Source organism: Barbus barbus (assembly GCF_936440315.1).
Source record: "Barbus barbus genome assembly, chromosome: 18".
Taxonomy (NCBI): Eukaryota; Metazoa; Chordata; class Actinopteri; order Cypriniformes; family Cyprinidae; genus Barbus; species Barbus barbus.
The window spans coordinates 27,915,765-27,934,652 of record NC_136746.1 but is presented as its reverse complement, the minus strand read 5'-3'; the positions used below and the strand labels follow the sequence as shown (position 1 = coordinate 27,934,652).

The window sequence follows — 18,888 nt, the reverse complement described above, 5'->3', positions numbered from 1 at the left end:
TACAGAAGAACTTGCTCTCTCTGCGCAGCAGACGCAAGAGAGCGAGCCTCGGCGAGGAAGTGCTCTTAAGAAGACGCTGAGACAAAAGACACCATTCAAAACAATCCTGTGGACATTTTTCAAACAGGATCTTATATGAAAGCTGCTCCAAAGGAAACATCGAGAGATTCACAGCTATTGGAATTGTGCTTTATTATTACTTTTTTACAACACTTTTTTAAATCTCTGGATATTTCGAAATTTACCCTTCGTTTTATTGTCTATCGCTAAGATGATGCGTTAACGCGTTTTTGCTGCAGCGGATATGTCTGACACGTCCAGGTGAGTTCATGCGCGCGTATCGTGCAGTATGCCGGCTTTCTTTAGGACAACACTTTTTAGTTTTTGCACGATATTGTCTTTCAGAAGGATTACATGTTAATAATTTACGTGTTTTAACATTTTATCGCCGTGATTTAAAACCCAAGAAAGTGTTTAGTAAAATCGGGTTATTAATTTGTTTATTAATAGCGGTGATATTTTATGCTGGCGAAGCGTAACGCGCAAAAAAAAAACAAAGTTGCGCGCTGCGGCGAGGGGAAAAAAGTGAAACTTCAGATGCTTTTCGGAGCGTCCAGCCAAACAATGTCGCAAAGACAACAAAAGTTGAGATGTAGAGGAGTCCAATCCTCTCATACGTGTTGACATTTAACCAGGGTGAATAATTTAACTGTTTTGCAATGCGTAACGACAGGCACCTGTTTGATTTGTTCTCTTTAAAAATAAGTCAAAATACGATGAAAACCTGAGGTTGTTTTTGAAGTTAAACACAAGTGCATACTCTAACAGCGTGTATAAAAGATGCATTTATTCGTGCTTTACTTTCGAAATAAGACTCAAAATGTTCCCGGCTGGAAACAATGGCGATCAGGAGTGCAGTGCGATACGCATTTTATTATTATTATTATTGTTGTTTGTTTATTTTAACGATCGTCTAATCTGACTGATTCTAGCATAGCTTTGCGCTATTGTCTGCTGTCTGTTTGTCTGAACACTTGGAGGCGTCGACGCGCTCCTATTAATAGGCAACTTTGTTTTGTTTCGCACCTTTCTCTCGTTGATATAACAAAAAGCTATAAAACTCCGCGCTCGTACATTATATTCATTAGTCAGTAAAATGCTGACTTTGCAACGCGCTGACATGTGACATCGAAGCAAGATATAAAGAAAACCGAAGAAAGACACTGAGATACAGTCGCGTGCGTGTTTCTGATCGCGCTCCTATAAAGTAGGCTACTTATTAGTGCTGACTAACAAGTGCAGGCGCAACAAATATAGCGGTAGGTGCTTCAACAACAGCACGACGGGGTTTGTTCTATTTTTTTATTTGAGCTTATATTTGTTTTATTTCTATATCTGTCGCTGTTTTGTCATTAAACCGGCATTGACTGATGAAGCCGAGCTGGTACACGGAGAGCTGTGGGATGTGTTTTCATTTTAAAAAGCGCGACATAATAAAGCTGTCTAGAAACAAAGCCAGCAGGTTCCGCTCCAGCGCGATCTCCAAGTGCCGTGCGGTATCTTTTCGACGCGACGCCTTCGCGCATTCTTGTTTTATCCCAAAATGTTGACTGTTTTGCTGTAAGGAAGAAATAGGAAGTTGAAGTGGAGCTCGTTTGTGACGCACTTCGCCGGTTGTAGCGCTCGCTGCCAGCTGAGTTTCCAAACGCGTGCTGATCGCCACGAAATAGACTGGAAATTCAAAACCCCCTGCCAACAACCCACACAATTCCTCTTCGAACCGCTTGGAAAAGACAGTAATGAGTGTTTTGTTTGTTCTGCAGAGAGCAAACCCTGGCCAATGGCCCGACCTCGCGGGGACGCGGAGAGAGCGCCGGTGGCGGAGCTGTGTTGGGCTCCGAACACTTTGACTTCCCTCAGCCGAGCGATGGGGACCCGTTAAGGGGAGGGATTGCCATGTCAAATAGTCACCAGTCGAGGTCACCGATGTGCCGAACCTTCTCCAGGTCTTCTAGTGGCTATTTTTCCGTCGACAGCGATTCTGTGCCAAGTTCCCCGCTAATGCCCAATATTTCCGAAGCGCAAGATGATGGTAAGAGCCCCCTGGAGAACAGAGAGCGAATAAAAGGCTCTATTTTGTGGTGTGTAAACACGACACTGACGCGACGAACAGCGAGGCATCTCCAGCTTTGAATCACACGCGCGCTCTTCTATGTTTTGACGAACATGTCATGACGAAATTATAATTATTGATTTTTGATTTTGTTGCGATTATAGTTAATAATCCGTTAAATTGTCATTTTTAATGAGATCTAAAACAAGGCTTTATTCCCAAGGTCAAAGGGCAATTTGGTTTTGGGCCCCTGGGGGTCAGTGGACAGATATATAAAACACAGATTTTCTTTAAAAATATTTGATATTAGTGAAAATGTAGTACATTTGCTATATGGTATGCATGTTAATCAAAGAAAATCTAGCCATTTTATACATATCGGGGGTCTGAATAGAGGATGGGGGTCCCTGGGTCTGTAAAATACAAACATAAAATAGTGACAGATTGTACAGGTGAAGCAAAGGTGCATGAAAATATTCATGTAGTCAAATCTCACTGTTTATGAATGTCAAGTGCTTTGGATGTTTAACTTGGCTCTCAGTTTTCCACATTAGCTCAGTGATAAGCATAATGTTTTGAGAATCTCTTCCAGAAAGCATGTTCTTCTCATTTAGAAGCAGCACAGATCTGCCTAAATCCAAGTCGACTCATTTGTCTTTGTGAAAGCTGCTCTAAAAGAAGCATTTCCTCTCTTAACATCAGATTGTTCACTGCATTATGTATTCTGAGGCATGTGCATGAGCCTTCAGCTTGGTTCATTCACAATATCTTGCAAACCCGGTGCACCTGAGACGCATGACCACAGCGTGTGACCCATCTTCGCATAATGCCTCAGATGGAGTGGGCTGATTTGCCTGTTGTCGTCTTGTTTACCTTCACTGTCACCGAGGCCTCAAGAAAGTTGGAGAATCGGCCTTAGTGCACGCAGTCAAAATAGACTAGCCTGTCTTTTGTGAAGGCTAGACACGAGATCCAACCATCTCTGTTTTCCCTATTGAGAGCCAGGAGATTTGAGATGGCGATAATTGTCTTCCTGTAGCCACTCTTAATGGTGAAGAGAAACAACAATAACTTATCAGGGCTCTCATCTGTTGCTCGCTCGACGGGAGAGTTCCTCTACCAGTGGCCTCTTGTTTATACCTTTAGCTGCTGCATTGTGCTGGCACAAGGTCTTGGATTTACACGCATGAACTCTGTGCCCTTTTTGAGCACCTCTTGTGGGTCAGACGCGTTATTCTGTCCAAAGATAAATGAATATGCGGTGATAAACAAACCCAAAACAGAGCACGCAATCATCTGACCACTGCAATATTGATTTAGATGTCCTCATTTGAGATGTTGTTGTTGTCACAGGCCTGAGAGAATGAGGTGAAAGCGTTGACTAAAACTTTGAGTGATATTTGAGATATTGTCTGGTTCAGTTCGTACAGGCCTAGGGGAGTTGTGAAAGGAAATGAGTATCCAATGGTCCTAATATGATTGAGCACGAGAAATAACAGTCAAACAGCTTCTCGCTTGAGTCATAGCGAGAGAGATCAATTTGAGTTCAGACAGAATTTGGGTGATATTAGCGTTTAGCCTCATAACCTCAGCTATCGTTCAGCTACTGTCTTACAACTGACAACCTATAATTTTAGCACTGTTGGCAAATATTTCATCATGATAATGCTGTGGAAAAACCAAACCAGAGGTTTCAGAGGTGGTTGTTTGCACCAGACGATGCCATGCGATATACAAGAGACGTTTGTTAGAAAAAGTTGCATCCTGCATGGTGTGGAAATGACTCTTTTCAAATAGTGTTTGTTTTTTCATCAAGTTAAGCTTATTTAGATTCTTAATCCTGGCTTTCTGTGTGACCGTATGAAGACAGTGTGAACTCTGGCCCTTGAAAGAAGAAAAAACAGTTAGGGATAAATTGAATTAAGAAATGTCTTGATTTGTAGTTGTTTTACAGCTTGTTTAAAGTCCATCGTCAAGTCTCTAAATATGACACAGCCCCTTATTCTTAATCCTGGCCTTCACAATTCAACTGTGCACAAAAGCTTGTTTTCGTAATCTTTAATCAAAAAACTTTAAACTGATATTTTCAGATGATGCCACAAATCATTCCTATTGCATTGCAAATATAAAAATAAATCAGATTTATCTGTGATAGACTCAATTTTACATTGGATATTTTTTTAAGATAAAAGGGACGTTACATTATTATTATTATTTATTTTTTATTTTCATTTTTAAATCATCTAATATTAGTATTATATATTTTTTTAAATGTTCACCGTAAAGATTTTTTGTAAATGATTGGAAGAATTATAGCAATGCATTTTACAAATATATATATATATTATGTATTATGTTTAAATTCAGTGCGTTACTTGTCATTTCTTATTAATTGTGTTATTTACTAGCAGTTTTACTAGCAAGTGAAAATTGTTTCTACACCAATTTTTTTAGTGTTTTATATTGCAAAACAAGTTTTCAATTAAAAAATAAATCAGATTCATCTTTGATAGACCTACCTTTACTTTGGACATTATTAAGACATTTGAATCACCTTTAAATTAAAAAAGTACATATTTTGTGATACAAAATGTTTTTGCTCATATTGCTCATCCCTATCATTTGAGGTTTGAATGTCTTAAAAGTGAATTCCCTTGTCTTTCTCAGAGGTATGGATTGCCGAACCTAGCCACCAGCACGTGCAGATGGCAGCACCTGTCGGAGCCATGGGGCCGGAGATGGTGGTCGCTCGGGAGCTGCGGCGCATTGGTGATGAGTTCAACCGTCGGTACTGTCAGGGGGTGAGTAATGTTGAGCTGACACCATAGGATCAAGCACAGGAGATTGATGATGATGAAATATTTTCACTCGCTAGAGCAACGGCGTTCTTTGTCTGTCCAGAGGAGCTGGTTTGAATTTACATTTGGAAGCCGCCCCCTCTCATATCAGAGTTTAAATCAGGTGTAGAGCGCATATGAAAGCGGCATCGCAAGTCTCTGCAGATCAGGGCCTTAATGAGGGAAATGTTTACTCTGTCTCTGTAAAAGGGAGCTTTATTTTCATAACTTGTATTTCTTAATGTTGCATCACTTCAGCAGCAGTCAAGAAATCAAGGTTCTTCTAAAGAATCAAGGCTGATATGGTGTTCACACTTTCGTCTTTCATCATCTCATTCTCCATTACTAGATTATACAATCATCAGTAACTGTTAATTAAGGGATTTATGATTCCTCACTGAAGTCCCACTTTTTATTTGAGATTGTATTTTATTAGAAAAAAATAAAACAGTAGTAATACTGAGTAATTAGCACCACTATATATGAAATTTGTCAAATCAGTATCAGGTGTTCCTTTTAATATTCATACTGAATTCAAACGTGTTTTCTCTGTATAATGACGTTGCTGGCTCTGATAAGATTGTGTTATTGTATTGGTTAAATCTGAGCTAATTAATACCTCCGTTGAAGAATTATTGCCTTTCACCTCTTGGACTCCAGTACTGTGTCATGCTTCCTGCTTGGGCAGCCGTCCAGTTGGAAACAGTTCTGTCTGGTAGTATTTGTGTTTATTATGTTGTGTCAGACCTTACGCTCTCAACTTAGCTTGCTATTGATTTGGAAACTAGCGAATGTCGCTTTGAGGATTTCAAGTTGAACAGCTTCTCGTAGCCGCTCTCTGTAGGAGTATAAACAGACAGAGTTTTGATTGAGGTCGTCTCTGTGAGCTCAGCATGCAAATAGAGCCTTATCTACTCCGGCAATCGTTGTCTGGTTATTGCTGCGTAAAATGACCTTAGTCATCGTTGAAGTGAGCAAGACCTCCAAACCTCTTGAAAGATACACCTGTAGGCAAGAGCCCAGACGTGCTCATAAACAGCTCAACGGTACATTTATTAGTGGTGCTTGTTAAGGCAGCAGTTACTATTTATTGCTCATACTTGCGGTTAAGTGTGTGAACAAAAGTCTAACATTATGTTTTAAACTTAAACTTTTCATAAATTTACATCTTCGTACAAACATTACCACACTACCATTCAGAAGATTTTTTAAAATTTTTTGAAAAGTGCTCACCAAGGTTGCATTTATTTGATCAAAATGCTTGTAATAAATAATGTACATATTATTACAATTTAAAATAGCTGTTTAATAGCTGAATTTTCAGCATTGCTCCAGTCTTCAGAGTAACATGATCCTTCAGAAATCATTCTAATATGCTGATTTGCTGCTCAAGAAACATTTATGAATATTGGAAACAGTTGTGCTGATTAATATTTGAAAACTGGAACCTTAAAACCCCCAGACCAGTGAATGCTAGTGTAAATATGATTTGTTCTTAATTTGATCGTTAAGCTATGTCTCATGCTTCACTCTGCCTGTGGCAACTTTTTGTTTTGTTTTCAAAGTTTTTTTTCCTCTTAAAATAATATCCTTCCAGAACAATCACATGTCTTCAGAGATATGCTCTTATAGAATGCTGCATGACCCATTTACTGTAAACAAGTGTACTTGATTCATCAGTGATTCATTGTTGCTGGATGTGTCGTGTTTGCCTGGTTCTCCAGACACACCCTGTAGCCTTATCAGTGCGGACCTTCAGGTTTAGGACCCAAGAAGGCCATTTTTAAAGCAAAAAAGGAGCTTTTTAGCTGGAAAAGTTTTGCACCAAGTAAAGATTTTGAGAAAATAGCTAGATAGATTATAATGAATGAAAGGGCACGAGAAAGCAGAGTGTTTTACATGACTTTTTCACATGTAGAAATACTTTTAAGCTTCCTTGTATATTCAGGTCAGAACTGTGTGGAAAAAAAGTCAGAATGGTGAAATAAGAAGTCGCAATTACATTTTTTATGTTTTATTTCATGGCGGAAACAAACAAACAGAATTGCCATATGAAAGCTCAGAATTCAAAGAAAAACGTCAGAACTGTGGGATTTAAACTCAGAATTCCAAAGGAAAGAAGTTAGAATTCTAAATATTTATTTTGTTTTATTTGAAAGCATTTTAAGTCATCTTGAAGTCCCCTTTGGAAGTACAGCAGGTGTATAATTTTGGTCATTTTATATGTTAAATGAATGCAAAGCTCAAAAGTAATCTTGAAGCACAGTTAAGAGTGGATGCGAAGTCCATTCGAATGTTATACCCGTGTAATGACTCACAACGAGCAGCCCTAACATTAGAGCGTGTGCGTGACAACAGCCTCGTACAGCGTCTGCCATGTTTCAGAAGACTCAGGAGGAGCAGAATTCATCCCAACCCCCCCCCAAACCGCCCACTTCTCTTAAAGATTTAGACTAATAGCCCTGGTGGAGTTTCTAATAGGCCGAGGGGTCATCTGAAAAGAGAGAGAGAGAGAAAGAGGGAGGATTGCATGGCAGAGCTGTATGTGTCTGGGACGGCTCAGCTTCATTATGTTTACCCTGCGGTTAGGCTCTGGGCTCTAATTATGCAGCGGGTCAGTCTCCTCAGCGCCGTAGAGACACACTCAGGCCTAGCGAGAGCCGCTCACTGTCAGGGTCAGAGAGGAAACGGCCTGCCAGCACTCCAAATGGAGGGGTTGGACTCCTCGCTTTTGTTTGTTTCTCTTCTCACGTGTCTGTGATGTAATTTCGGGTGTTTGTTTGAGGTTTTGATGCTCCTGCGTGTGTTCGTTTGTTTATATCATGTTTGTTTAACCTCAATACAGCGAATTTTGGAATAACTGATTGGAAAAACTGTCAATGAATTGAAGCATTTCTACATTTGAAATGTGGGATTAAACAAAAATCCCCAAAATTCCATAAAAGTTTCATGATAAATGGAATAAAATATGAATGAAACAAGCTTCTGTGGGTATTCCAAGTGGTTGCTAGGTTGTTACTAAATGGTTGATAGAAAGTAGCAAGTAAACTGTGATGTAGACCAGTGGTTCTCAACCTTCAGGGGTTTGTTTTGGGTTTTGATGCATGTGCGTGTTTGTATATTTAGTCCACTTTTGATTGACGTCTATATGGTGATTTTTGAAATAACTGATTGGGGAAGATTGTCAATGAAATGAAGTATTTCCACATTTGAAATGTTGCACTTAACAAAAATGCCTCAATTTCATTAAACAGTTGACTTTATGCAAAAATGCTATCTTGTGTAAAGCTCATGTCAGAGCACTGCTTGTGGTTGCTAGAGTATTGAAAATGGTTTCTAGGGTGTTGCTAAGTGGTTTATAGTGTTTAACTTAAGTAAATTATAACGTAGACCTGTGGTTTTCAACCTTTTGAACCTTTCTGGCCCCAGTTTTCCACAATAGTTCAAGTCCCAGTGAGTTCCATTTTTTGTAAGGCATTGTATGAGGATTAAGGATAAGGATTTAAAAAAATTATTATTCACAATTTCTACTCAATAAAATATTTTAGAGCTGGGCATGACTAGAAAAAATTATATTTTCTGTAGAAATGCCAATGTAGTTTTATCATTTGTATTAATTTGCACCCCCTTTTCAGGTCTAGAAATCACACATTAAAATTATGCCTGGTCCCTAATTCATTGTACGTTTATGAGTTTTTTTGGCTTGTTTTATCCTTCGCCAGACAAAAATTGTAATTTTGATCACTTAGAAAAGCAATATCACACCTCTCCCACTCAAGACGCTCGATTTGAGGTATTAGGACGAGTTATGTGCCTAATAACGTCTAACACTTTGTGTTAGAGATTTGAATAAATCCCTAACAGTAAGTATGAGGAATATTAATAATGATGCTTGGCACCAATAAAAAATAAATTAAGAAAAACTTGAGCAATCAAATCTCTTTTGGCGGCCTTGTTTATTAAATGCAGCGACGCAAGAACTGAGTGTGAGCTTTCCATTCAAGTTCCTCTCATAAATAGGAAGATAATCAGAAACTTCAGCTGGGATTTATTGGAGACCCTATAATTGTCCTGGATGTGCAGCGTTACAAAGTCTCTTTCCAGATTGTTTGCTCTCCTCAGCACTTCTCCAGCTCTGGTGTGACATGCTAGCACTCAGTTAGTAAGCATCGCGCTAATGCAGAGCAGATGTCTGGCCACAGAGCTGCTTGTTGTTCCAGCGCAGCTAATGTCTGCATCTCGCCCTGCAAAATCGCACATGACGGACCTCTGTCAGCTCTTTGCATCAATGCTCTTTTGTTGCAGGCCTCTTCCCTGGAGAACAGGAACAGTCCAGGGTATTGTAGCTGGTGAAGTTTCTATTGAGTCATGTGGCTACCTCTCAGGAGATGATTGTATGCGTTTATGTCCGAACATGCTGCAAACTTACTGTCTCCCTGAGGGTTAGTGCTGTTTGAGTGACTAGTAGTAAGTCAGAACCTCAACGCAGCTGAAATGAATCACTGGATGCTTCATGGAGTAGATAAAGATGCTTCAGTTGACCTTAAGGCCTGTTCACACCAAAGAAGACAATTGTTCAAATACGATGAAAACAACACAAAGAAACAATATTGTTGGAATCACATCCAGAGTGATTTTATGAACAATAAAACATTGACAGCCAATCAGAATCCACCTGATTTTAAAGAGCTTGAGCATTTAAAGTGGGAGATTTAAAGAGCATTTAAAACTGCAGCACATGATTATGATAAACATAATATTATCATGCATTGGTGTGAACAATAATATAGTTATAAATATCTTTATAGTTATCGTTCTTGGCATGAACATGCCTTTAGTCGGGGTAGATGTTATATTTAATATGCTATGGAAGAAAATGTGCAAGAGTTAGAATTAGAAGTACAGTGCATTCAATATGTTTTGTTGTGTAGTTTGGTGGTAAATAAAAAAATTAAACTCTGAAAAACAGGTTTTTGTGTCAATTAGAATTACATAAAATTACTTTCAATTATTGTCCCCTTAGATATCAATCACAATAAAACCAGGAACATGCATTAAATTATTAATAATAATAATAATAATAATACAATTCAATAATGAAAATATATATTTTTTAAAAATTGGAAAAATTTTACAACAAAGCCTTTATTGTAAAATTCTGGAAATTTTATTTTATTTTAAAAATATTTAAAAATTTTATTTTAAAATAATATTTTTATTTTATTTTATGTTTAATGTAGGACATTAGTTAATAAAAGTACAACTCTTCATGGGGTTATTATAGTTAACATTCAAAAATATACTTAATATAAAATAATAAAAAACTAAACTGTAACTAAAACTAATGTAAAATTATTTAAAAACAACAAAAACTATAATATAATCTCATAAAAAAAACACGACTGTTCATTGTTAGGTTATGTTGGCTCAGATGCATTCGATAATGTGTAAATGACAGATACTTTTTGATTATTTTAATTAAGTAGCCTATTAGAAAATGTTGAAATTAACATGAAATAAAAATCAATTCCAAGTATTGTCTTTGTTAGTTCATGTCGTTCACAAATGGAAACTTACTGTAAAGTTTGAATTTTGAATGAAGTCCCAAATTCTGCTTCCTCTGCATCTGTTTGTACTTTTCCCTCATGTTTTCATGTCATTACACTGATTCTCACAATAATACACATCCCAGCATCATACGACTTGACTGTGCAACTGCAGGCTGACGTGCAGCTAATATGGTGTAGTTTCTTTGTTGCTCCATGTTTTTCTATTTCGTGAGTTTGTCACATGCTATTGCTCCACGTAAACTAAAAGCACATGCGCTTGTGTTGTATTACATGCATTTTACCAGCTCTGGCAATAGCAGACCGGCCATCTGTGAATGTATTAGCAGCTCACTACAGTCTGTGAGGATTGTTTTGCTGCACTCTGGCTTTGTTGAGTTGTGGCAGCTCTGTTTTACTTGCATGTGGTCACTGTTTTTTTTTCAATGCCAGACTCCATTGTCCCTGCGAGATGAGTCAGGGATGCCACTCTTCGCCTCCCGTCCCACAGTACAGATAGGACTCTACATAAACACCATCGTTTGTGTCAAGATTGTTTTTAAAGCTAACAGTGATGAATTGATCCCAGATGGAGGAGGTGAGCGCTGATCTGTGTCGACTCGAACCGGGCTGAAATAGTAAATAAGTCTGTGTTTTTCTGCAGCTGCGCATAAGCTAAATGTGCCTGATTAGAGGGATGCGCCTCTATCATTTTACTCGATCTGCAGTGTCATGCTGGTTTTGAAGTCACGCTCACCACATCACAAGCAAGAGCCTTTTCGTTACATGCTTAAGTTGTGCATGCAACACACAACTGCTCTTTTGTAACAACATATGAACAGTTATGTAAACTAGCGATAGATCAATACATCTGATGCTGTTTGGCTGTTTTAGGGTCATCATATCTGTGTCCAATTAATGGAAGCATTAAATCTCCCTCCAAATTTTAAAACAGAAAGTTCTGACTTGGAATTCTGAGTGTGTTTGAAGCTGTTTTAAAATTTTACCATCCTTAAGGGGCTTGTAGCGCACTTAAAATGTTTGATTACAGTCTAGTATATAATGTGAATATTCGTACAGCATTTATACATTATACATGCATTTAAAAATTATTTAGGTTAATCGCACTACAGACTATGCATTGTGCACTTGATATTAGTGCTGGGCGATATAGCAAAAAAATTCAATTCCAAGGTCGTCAACATGGAGTAAATGTAAAACAATTGTAAATTATCTTTGCAGAAACAATGCATGAAATGTGAAGTCAATTAACTTGTCTTAAACATATCCTGTATGTTCAGAAATATTACAAAATAATAAAAATGCTAAATATTTCTTAACCAAAATGAACCCATTCAGTTTAGAGGTCAACTCAAAAAGTCAAGGCAGTTCAAGTTCAAAATGGCAAAGTACTGTATAACACCAGTAGTATGTTATTATTAACAGTAAATGTTTTGTAAAAACAAAAAATAACAGCAGATATTAGCCTGTCGCTATCATGCAAACATTAAATATCAAACATACAGAAGTTCTTTACAGGTCTCATGCATGAAGTAGCATTTTTGTTTTGTAATTTTGTCGCATTGGACTATTGTCAACATGTCTAATTCTAACTTCGCTAAGTTTTTGATGATATTTGTGATTCCTTGATTTAAAAAAACATTGTTTGAATTAATCACCCACCCCTAGCTGATAATCACAACAGCAATCTTACTCTGTTTATCACTACTGGCCATTGAAAACCCATATCAGTAAACATAGCACTTCTTCAGATCAAGCTTCCTTCATATTTAAATCAATATGTGGCACTGCTTCCTCTCTGAAATGCCCCTTGTATTCAGTTCACCTAAACTCAGTGACCTCAGGAGTTATTTTGTTGTGGAAATCATTGACTCGCAGTGATGCGTGGTTTAGCGTTGACTCACTCGAGTCGAAATGAACGTCATGTGAAAATATGCAGCATTTGAAACGAGCGTTTCTCTTTGAAGCACATTCGGTTTGAGTGCCACAGTCCCACTGATTCATGATTCTCTTGTATAACCACACACACACACACACACACGGTGAAATCTCCCTCCATTTCACTCCACTTCCTCCTCACCTGTTTCCTCTGGCTGAGTACACAATCCCTCCTTGGGCACGTTGAGATTTTTGGCAGGGCTTTTACTGAATTAAAAGCAGTTTTTTTCAATCTCTGTCTTTGTTTGCAAAGAAAGTGTTTTATGACAGGGCCTAATTTAGACCCCATGCAGGTCAATTTTATTCATAGATGCACACCTGCCTTGATTCACTGATTTAGTTAATTAACAAATGTGTGTGATAGCCAGGTGAATCTCATAAAATGGGTAATTTAACCTCAAAACCAAAATAATAAATTAAACTAGGTTTCACTTAAAAAAAAAAACATATTTAAGAGCCTTTTTTTTTGCAATGTGACATTATTAGCATAACAATTAAGCACTGTTACTTATTATTATAATAAAGAAAAAAATATTTTTAATATTTACAAAATTATATATATATATATATATATATATATAATTTTGTAAATATTAAAAATATATATATATTTACACACACATACACAGGTCAGCAAAAAGCTTAAAAAATATAAAAAAAAATAAAGATGCTAGAATTAAAATTGTGAAGTAAAATTAATTACATTTTGGCATTCATAAAATGCCTCTTTTAAGACCTTTTTTTTTTTTTTTTTATTGTTTTGCACTTTTGCGTAATTTTACTAATTTTCCTCTGCTGTATATAATCGTATTTGCAATACAATTATTTAGATTTTTTAAAAATAGTAAATAAATATTTTTTTTTTACTAATTATATATTATAAATAATATAATTGAGTAATTATATAAATCATTGGTAACACTTTATTTTAGGGTCTCTTAACTAGTTGCTTATTAGGATGCATATTACCAGAATATTCGCCATTTATTAGTACTAATTAAGCACATATTAATGCCTTATTCTACATCCCTAATCCTACCCAATATCTGAACTTAACAACTACCTTACTAACTATTAATAAGCAGCAAATTAGGAATTTATTGAGGGAAAAGTCATAGTTAATATTGAATAAGTGTTCCCTATTCTAAAGTGTTACCAAATCATTTTGTTATTTGGAAACATTTGTCTTTGGATTGTGGGCAGAAATACCAGTTTTTATGAGATTCACCCAGCCTGTTGATAGTTGCCATCTGAGAATAGATTCTTATCGTGGAGGTGAGGGTCACGCCCCGGCCTGCTGTTTTTCATCCTCCTTTCATTCTCTACAGGAAAGGCTTTTTTTCTCGTCTTTTTTCTGGCTTGTAGAGTGCGTTTCCTCACGAGTTCCTGCCAGTCTCCTGGGGGAAATGCCCTCGCTGCTTATCGTAGTCATTCAGCATGCCGGGTGAACGCAGCGCAGAGCTGCAGGCCAGAAAGAGGCCACCTGGTTCAGGTCAGCCGTTGCCAAATCTCACAGACTCGGAGATCACCAGATAACCTGGCAGCTGCTAGTTCCTGTATTGCATTTGTTGTAGATCTGAACGGCATAAAGATACTGAAAAATCCCTCAAAGCATCAAGGTCTCAACATGGTATTTCATGTGTCAACATGGTGCAGAGTGTCACGGTATATGCTGAAGGACTTACCTGGGCGGCTCTTTACTGTAAATATTAGCAGCTGCGAGTCAGAATGATTTCAACGTGTGTGTAAGTGCGCTAATATGCCCAAAAATAGTAGATTAGTAATGTAAACAGTATTATTTTTAGCATTTAGCTCTAAATCCAACCCCTTTGCTAAAAAGCATTTTAGCATTTAGGAAATGTATTTAATTAACAGATGCAACATACAGAAGAGTTAGTGTGCTATGCTAAAAGGATTTTATTCAAGCTAAACCCTCGATTTAGAGTCACATCTCTATATTTATGCCCTTAAAAGCAAAATTACAGCTATGAAATAGTATATTCATTATTTATATATTTTATATATACTATTTTTTTATAACAATTCCAACAAATGCAATATAGCGCTGCAGTGATAAATTAAATTCCTAATATTTTTAAAATAGTCAAAATTACCACAACAAAGTTGTATCAACATGAGAATAAACTCTTAGTAATATTTTGAGAATAAACGTTGTATTTCGTATTAGTATTTGTAGTCCCATTTAGACACTTGTTAGCAACTTGCTTTTTCAAGGCATGTAAAGCTTCAAAAATAATCTTACTGATGTATTTTATGGTGTGGAATAAAAGATGAAAATGTCTTGAGGTTGTCTTTACCAAAAACCTTATTTCAGCCCAAAAACCCATTAAACAATGAAACCAGAAGTGCAAAATGCTATCTCGTTTTTGACCTACAAGAATATGCCATCCCTAAAGGATCTAGCACCTTTTTCTTGTAATTTGTATTTGATTTTAATAACATGATTCTCAATTAAATGCCTTGTTTTTCTCTCATCCGAACAGGCCGGTGCAGGCGGGAACAACAACAACCAGCTGCACGCTCCCAACGAACACGCCATCATCGTGTGGATGAACGACCTTATCGGACGTGTAGTACAGTTTTTCCTGCAAAGGAGATGATTGACACATTGAACTCCCAGCAGACGCGTAGCAGACATGTAGCATCGTACATTGTACCCCCTTACCTTACTGTAAATATGTACATAATAAGGGATAACAGCAGTGCTGCTCTTCTGCAACCTCTCCGGGTTTCGGCGTACAGTTTAGGACCTGTCGGGATATGTGCAGACTTGGACGGATACATAAATTGGTAACCCTCGGCCATCCATAGACTGACACACAGCAGAGTTTCCTGCGTTCACATGGAAAGCTGAGCCATTAGATGCTGTGTTGACGTGGAGGTTTTTGTTGAACCCCATGTGGAGTGTGGAAAACGTGCCTTCATTGCCTGTTTGCCCTTAACACATCTCTCTTTATTGTCTTTACCCTGTCTTTTTCTTTATTGCTTTTATATTTATTTTCACTGTATTTAATTTGTACATTTTGTGTATAATTTCATGAACGTGGACGTTAGTTGGTAAAGCGATGATATTAGTGGTTCTGTCTGTCCCTCATGTGTTCATTGGCTCCAAGTTTGCACTTGTGTTTGGTTTGCATAGTCATCAAATAGAATAGAATATGATAAACCCCAAAACATAAAATGAAGTTAGAATTTTAATAAAATTGTAATTGAAGACATGATCGAAAGCATCATATAGAAATTTGACCTATACCATTTGCATGATGATTTACCCTTAGTCAGTCGTTTTCTTGGATTTTACATTGGAAATGCATTCTCACTTTAAAGCCAGATAATTAAAGTCCTTTTCACGTGACTTGCATTAATCCCAAAACATTGGGAAACTTTGAAGCACCAAGCTACTGCGTTGTAACATTTGTTACTAACTACAACTTAGTAGTGTAAATTGATAAACTGAAAGGAAGACATTGACAGGTAGGCACTAGTATTAGTATACTATAACTGCCACTTTCCATTTTAGTGTATTGTTGATGCAACCATTTGGAAGAAACTTGTGCTACAGATTTGCACTGGAGCCAAGGAAAAATGGCAAAAATAATAATTATTTCCCAAAAGATTCCATCCTTAAGGTGATTTTGTGGCAGAAATCCAGTCATTTCAATAGGAATCCACACAATTGAAAGTGCACAGATATCACTCATGCTCAAGTTGAGGTGTGTCCCAAATCGCGTGCTTATGCACTATTCTATGACGTTTTGTAGTATAAATAGTGCGAGTAGTGTGTTCACACTGAAAATTCCAAAAATTAAAAGTGCACTTTAAATAACCGAAAAAATGAAGTGTGGAATGTTGAACACTTCGTGCACTCAACTGTCACAGCTTTAATTACGTCGCGAAGGGGCTATCAGACTGCAATTATTGATGACAAAATAACCTTATATAATTCGAATGCTACATGGTTGAGTGCATAAGTGCATATTGTGTCATTTGGGACACCGCTTTGGTCATGCGAAATTCACCGCTTCGACCGAAAGCTACTTGGTTTGAAAGTGACTTCTGTGTGAGCAACCATGGGCAATAGACCTTTTTTGGCCTGTGAACTTTAACCGATATTTCACTGACTTATAGCCGTTGATATTGCCTATAACGTAATGTCAAATAATATTAACTTGAACCCTTTTTGCCACTGAACTCTCAAAGCGCGTTATATACAACACAACATGAACCTACATTTGACAAACCATTTTTTCCCCCGTTTCTTACCCAGAAAGCCAAGAAAATAGTTTTGCTATCTGCAATGTTTTTCCTGCAAAGTGCCGCTTTATGCTTGTGTTTAAAGATGAGAGTCATGTGAAAAGGTCTTCTGAACACCTTCAGGTACTCCTAAATCTCATAACTCGAGCATTGTTTTATGTTATTGAATACCTGTCATTAAATAAATCAAATTGGACAGGCAAAGATAGTAAGTATGTGTAACTAATATGGATGTATTTGTTGTTTTTACATCATAAACATTCCACATTTGGTATTTCGGTTTTGTTAGATTCCTTGTTTGGTCTGTTTGTTTCTTTATTAGAGAGCAAAAATGACAGTTGGGGCTTGTAATTGATGATTCCATTAATGTGTTTATGACTAGTTTTGTGAATATAGTTTAGGTCAAGGGGTTTTATTTGAAATGGCTTTCTTCCGAAGTGATAATGCACATGGAAGAAACTGCGTTTAAGTGCCTTGCTCAAAGGCACAATGGTGATAGATCAGGATTTTATTCACAGAAACATTGTTTATGGTTACACCAAATTTGGGATTGAAATGTGCAACTGTTCTAGTTAATTGCCCATTTCCACTAGTAGTGTACACATTACAACCACTGTTTAACTCCAGCCTTACCCCGAGTCTAAAAAACTGGCCTGACTAAATGACCTTTAACAGCCTCAGGGACTAAGGGAAATACACCTGTGCAGATTTCGTGAACTAACCAGTCTTCCACCTTTACTTCAGCTTATAGATTCTCCTCCCGGCTTTGCCTTTTATTGCCGTTGTCCCAGTATTCCAGTAATCAATGCACAAGGCTCGGGATGAGTCGTCAAGTATGTTGGTATAACGTTGATGTGTTTTTTTTTTAAGTTGCAAAGATTTAAATATGAACTGATGTATTGACTACCTACCATGAAAGGTATTGCTGAACGTTTAGGAAGTCGGTTAGACAATTCCACTTGTGGAAGATGCATGGCCCTGTGTTATCATATGCATTTATTTGTATATCGGTTAGTTGCTCTTTGCCAAAATGACAATGTTTAGCTTGTCTACCGTTCCAGGTTTACCACTTGAACCAAAGACCTCGTTTTTCAATGCATACTACATTGTGTCATGCTGCATGTTCATTCTTTGCCTTTGCTGAAAGATTTAAGCAGCATTCCCGTTCTTTAGCCCTTTGATTCCAGAACAAACCGTTTTTGTTTTTGTTTTTTTTCATGAATTTCAGGCCAACCTGTGTATATTTCTCACTGGACCTCTGACTGAGTCTTTTCAGTCCTGTTGCACTGAACACCCGCATTACCCAATCTAACGCCACCCAGGACCCAGTACATTTGTAGCACAATGATAATTTGTTTTTGTTTGTTTGTTTGTTAAATGCAAATTTTTGTATTTTGCACTGAACCATTTCCGTGCTAATTTGTGCAATACTGCTGTAAATAAAAGCCGCTTTTTTCAACTTTCTAAATACAGAGTCTGTCTCTTTTAATAAGCATTAATCCACAGATTTTAATTAAATTGATGGGCTTAGGTTTTTTATTGTTTCCCTACAGGAAATGTAATTGGATCAACATTAAATGTAAATCACAGAGAAAGAAAATAAAGTCATTTTTGTATCACTAGGACGTTTAAATGAACTCAATATAAACATCTGGAAAATATTACAGTACACTGTGCAAAATATTAATTATGTCATTATTGAGAAAAAATATCATGCACTGGACAGAGTAAAACAAGTACACAAATACATAAATGTACTTTGAATTATTAAGTCAGTATGAAAAATGAATCATCAAATAAACATGATAAACAGACCTAAAATGTCGTCAAAAATAGTATACAACTTTAAAAAACAAGACAATACAAGGTGATTCTTGATTTATTTAAAAACAACAAAAGTAGTATTTTCATCATATATTCTGCAATAAGATAACATAAAAACATGAATATATGTGCATGCTTTATTGTTCTATTTGATTTGATGACTTATGTCAACATGTTTTCCATTTTTTAACCATCAAATTAACCAATTTTAACTTCAATTTTTATGTTGTACAAGATTCAAGTACAAGTCAGTTTAATATGATTTAAGTTTCAATAAATTGAACAGCCAGTCTGAATAAAAATTCAAGGCAGCAATTGAACTTTAAGTTAAATT

The 18,888-nt window shown here is 36.8% G+C and overlaps 1 protein-coding gene across 1 annotated transcript; it reads left to right on the top strand.

Annotated features, from left to right (window-relative positions):
- Position 1: 1 nt before the first annotated feature.
- LOC306884699 (uncharacterized protein) lies at positions 2–18,195 on the top strand. Its single transcript, XM_079440813.1, has 4 exons — positions 2–321; positions 1,824–2,092; positions 4,781–4,914; positions 14,960–18,195. The coding sequence occupies exons 1-4, from the start codon at positions 305–307 to the stop codon at positions 15,074–15,076; spliced, it is 537 nt and encodes a 178-aa protein (XP_079296939.1). The 5' UTR covers positions 2–304; the 3' UTR covers positions 15,077–18,195.
- The last annotated feature ends 693 nt before the right edge of the window (positions 18,196–18,888 follow it).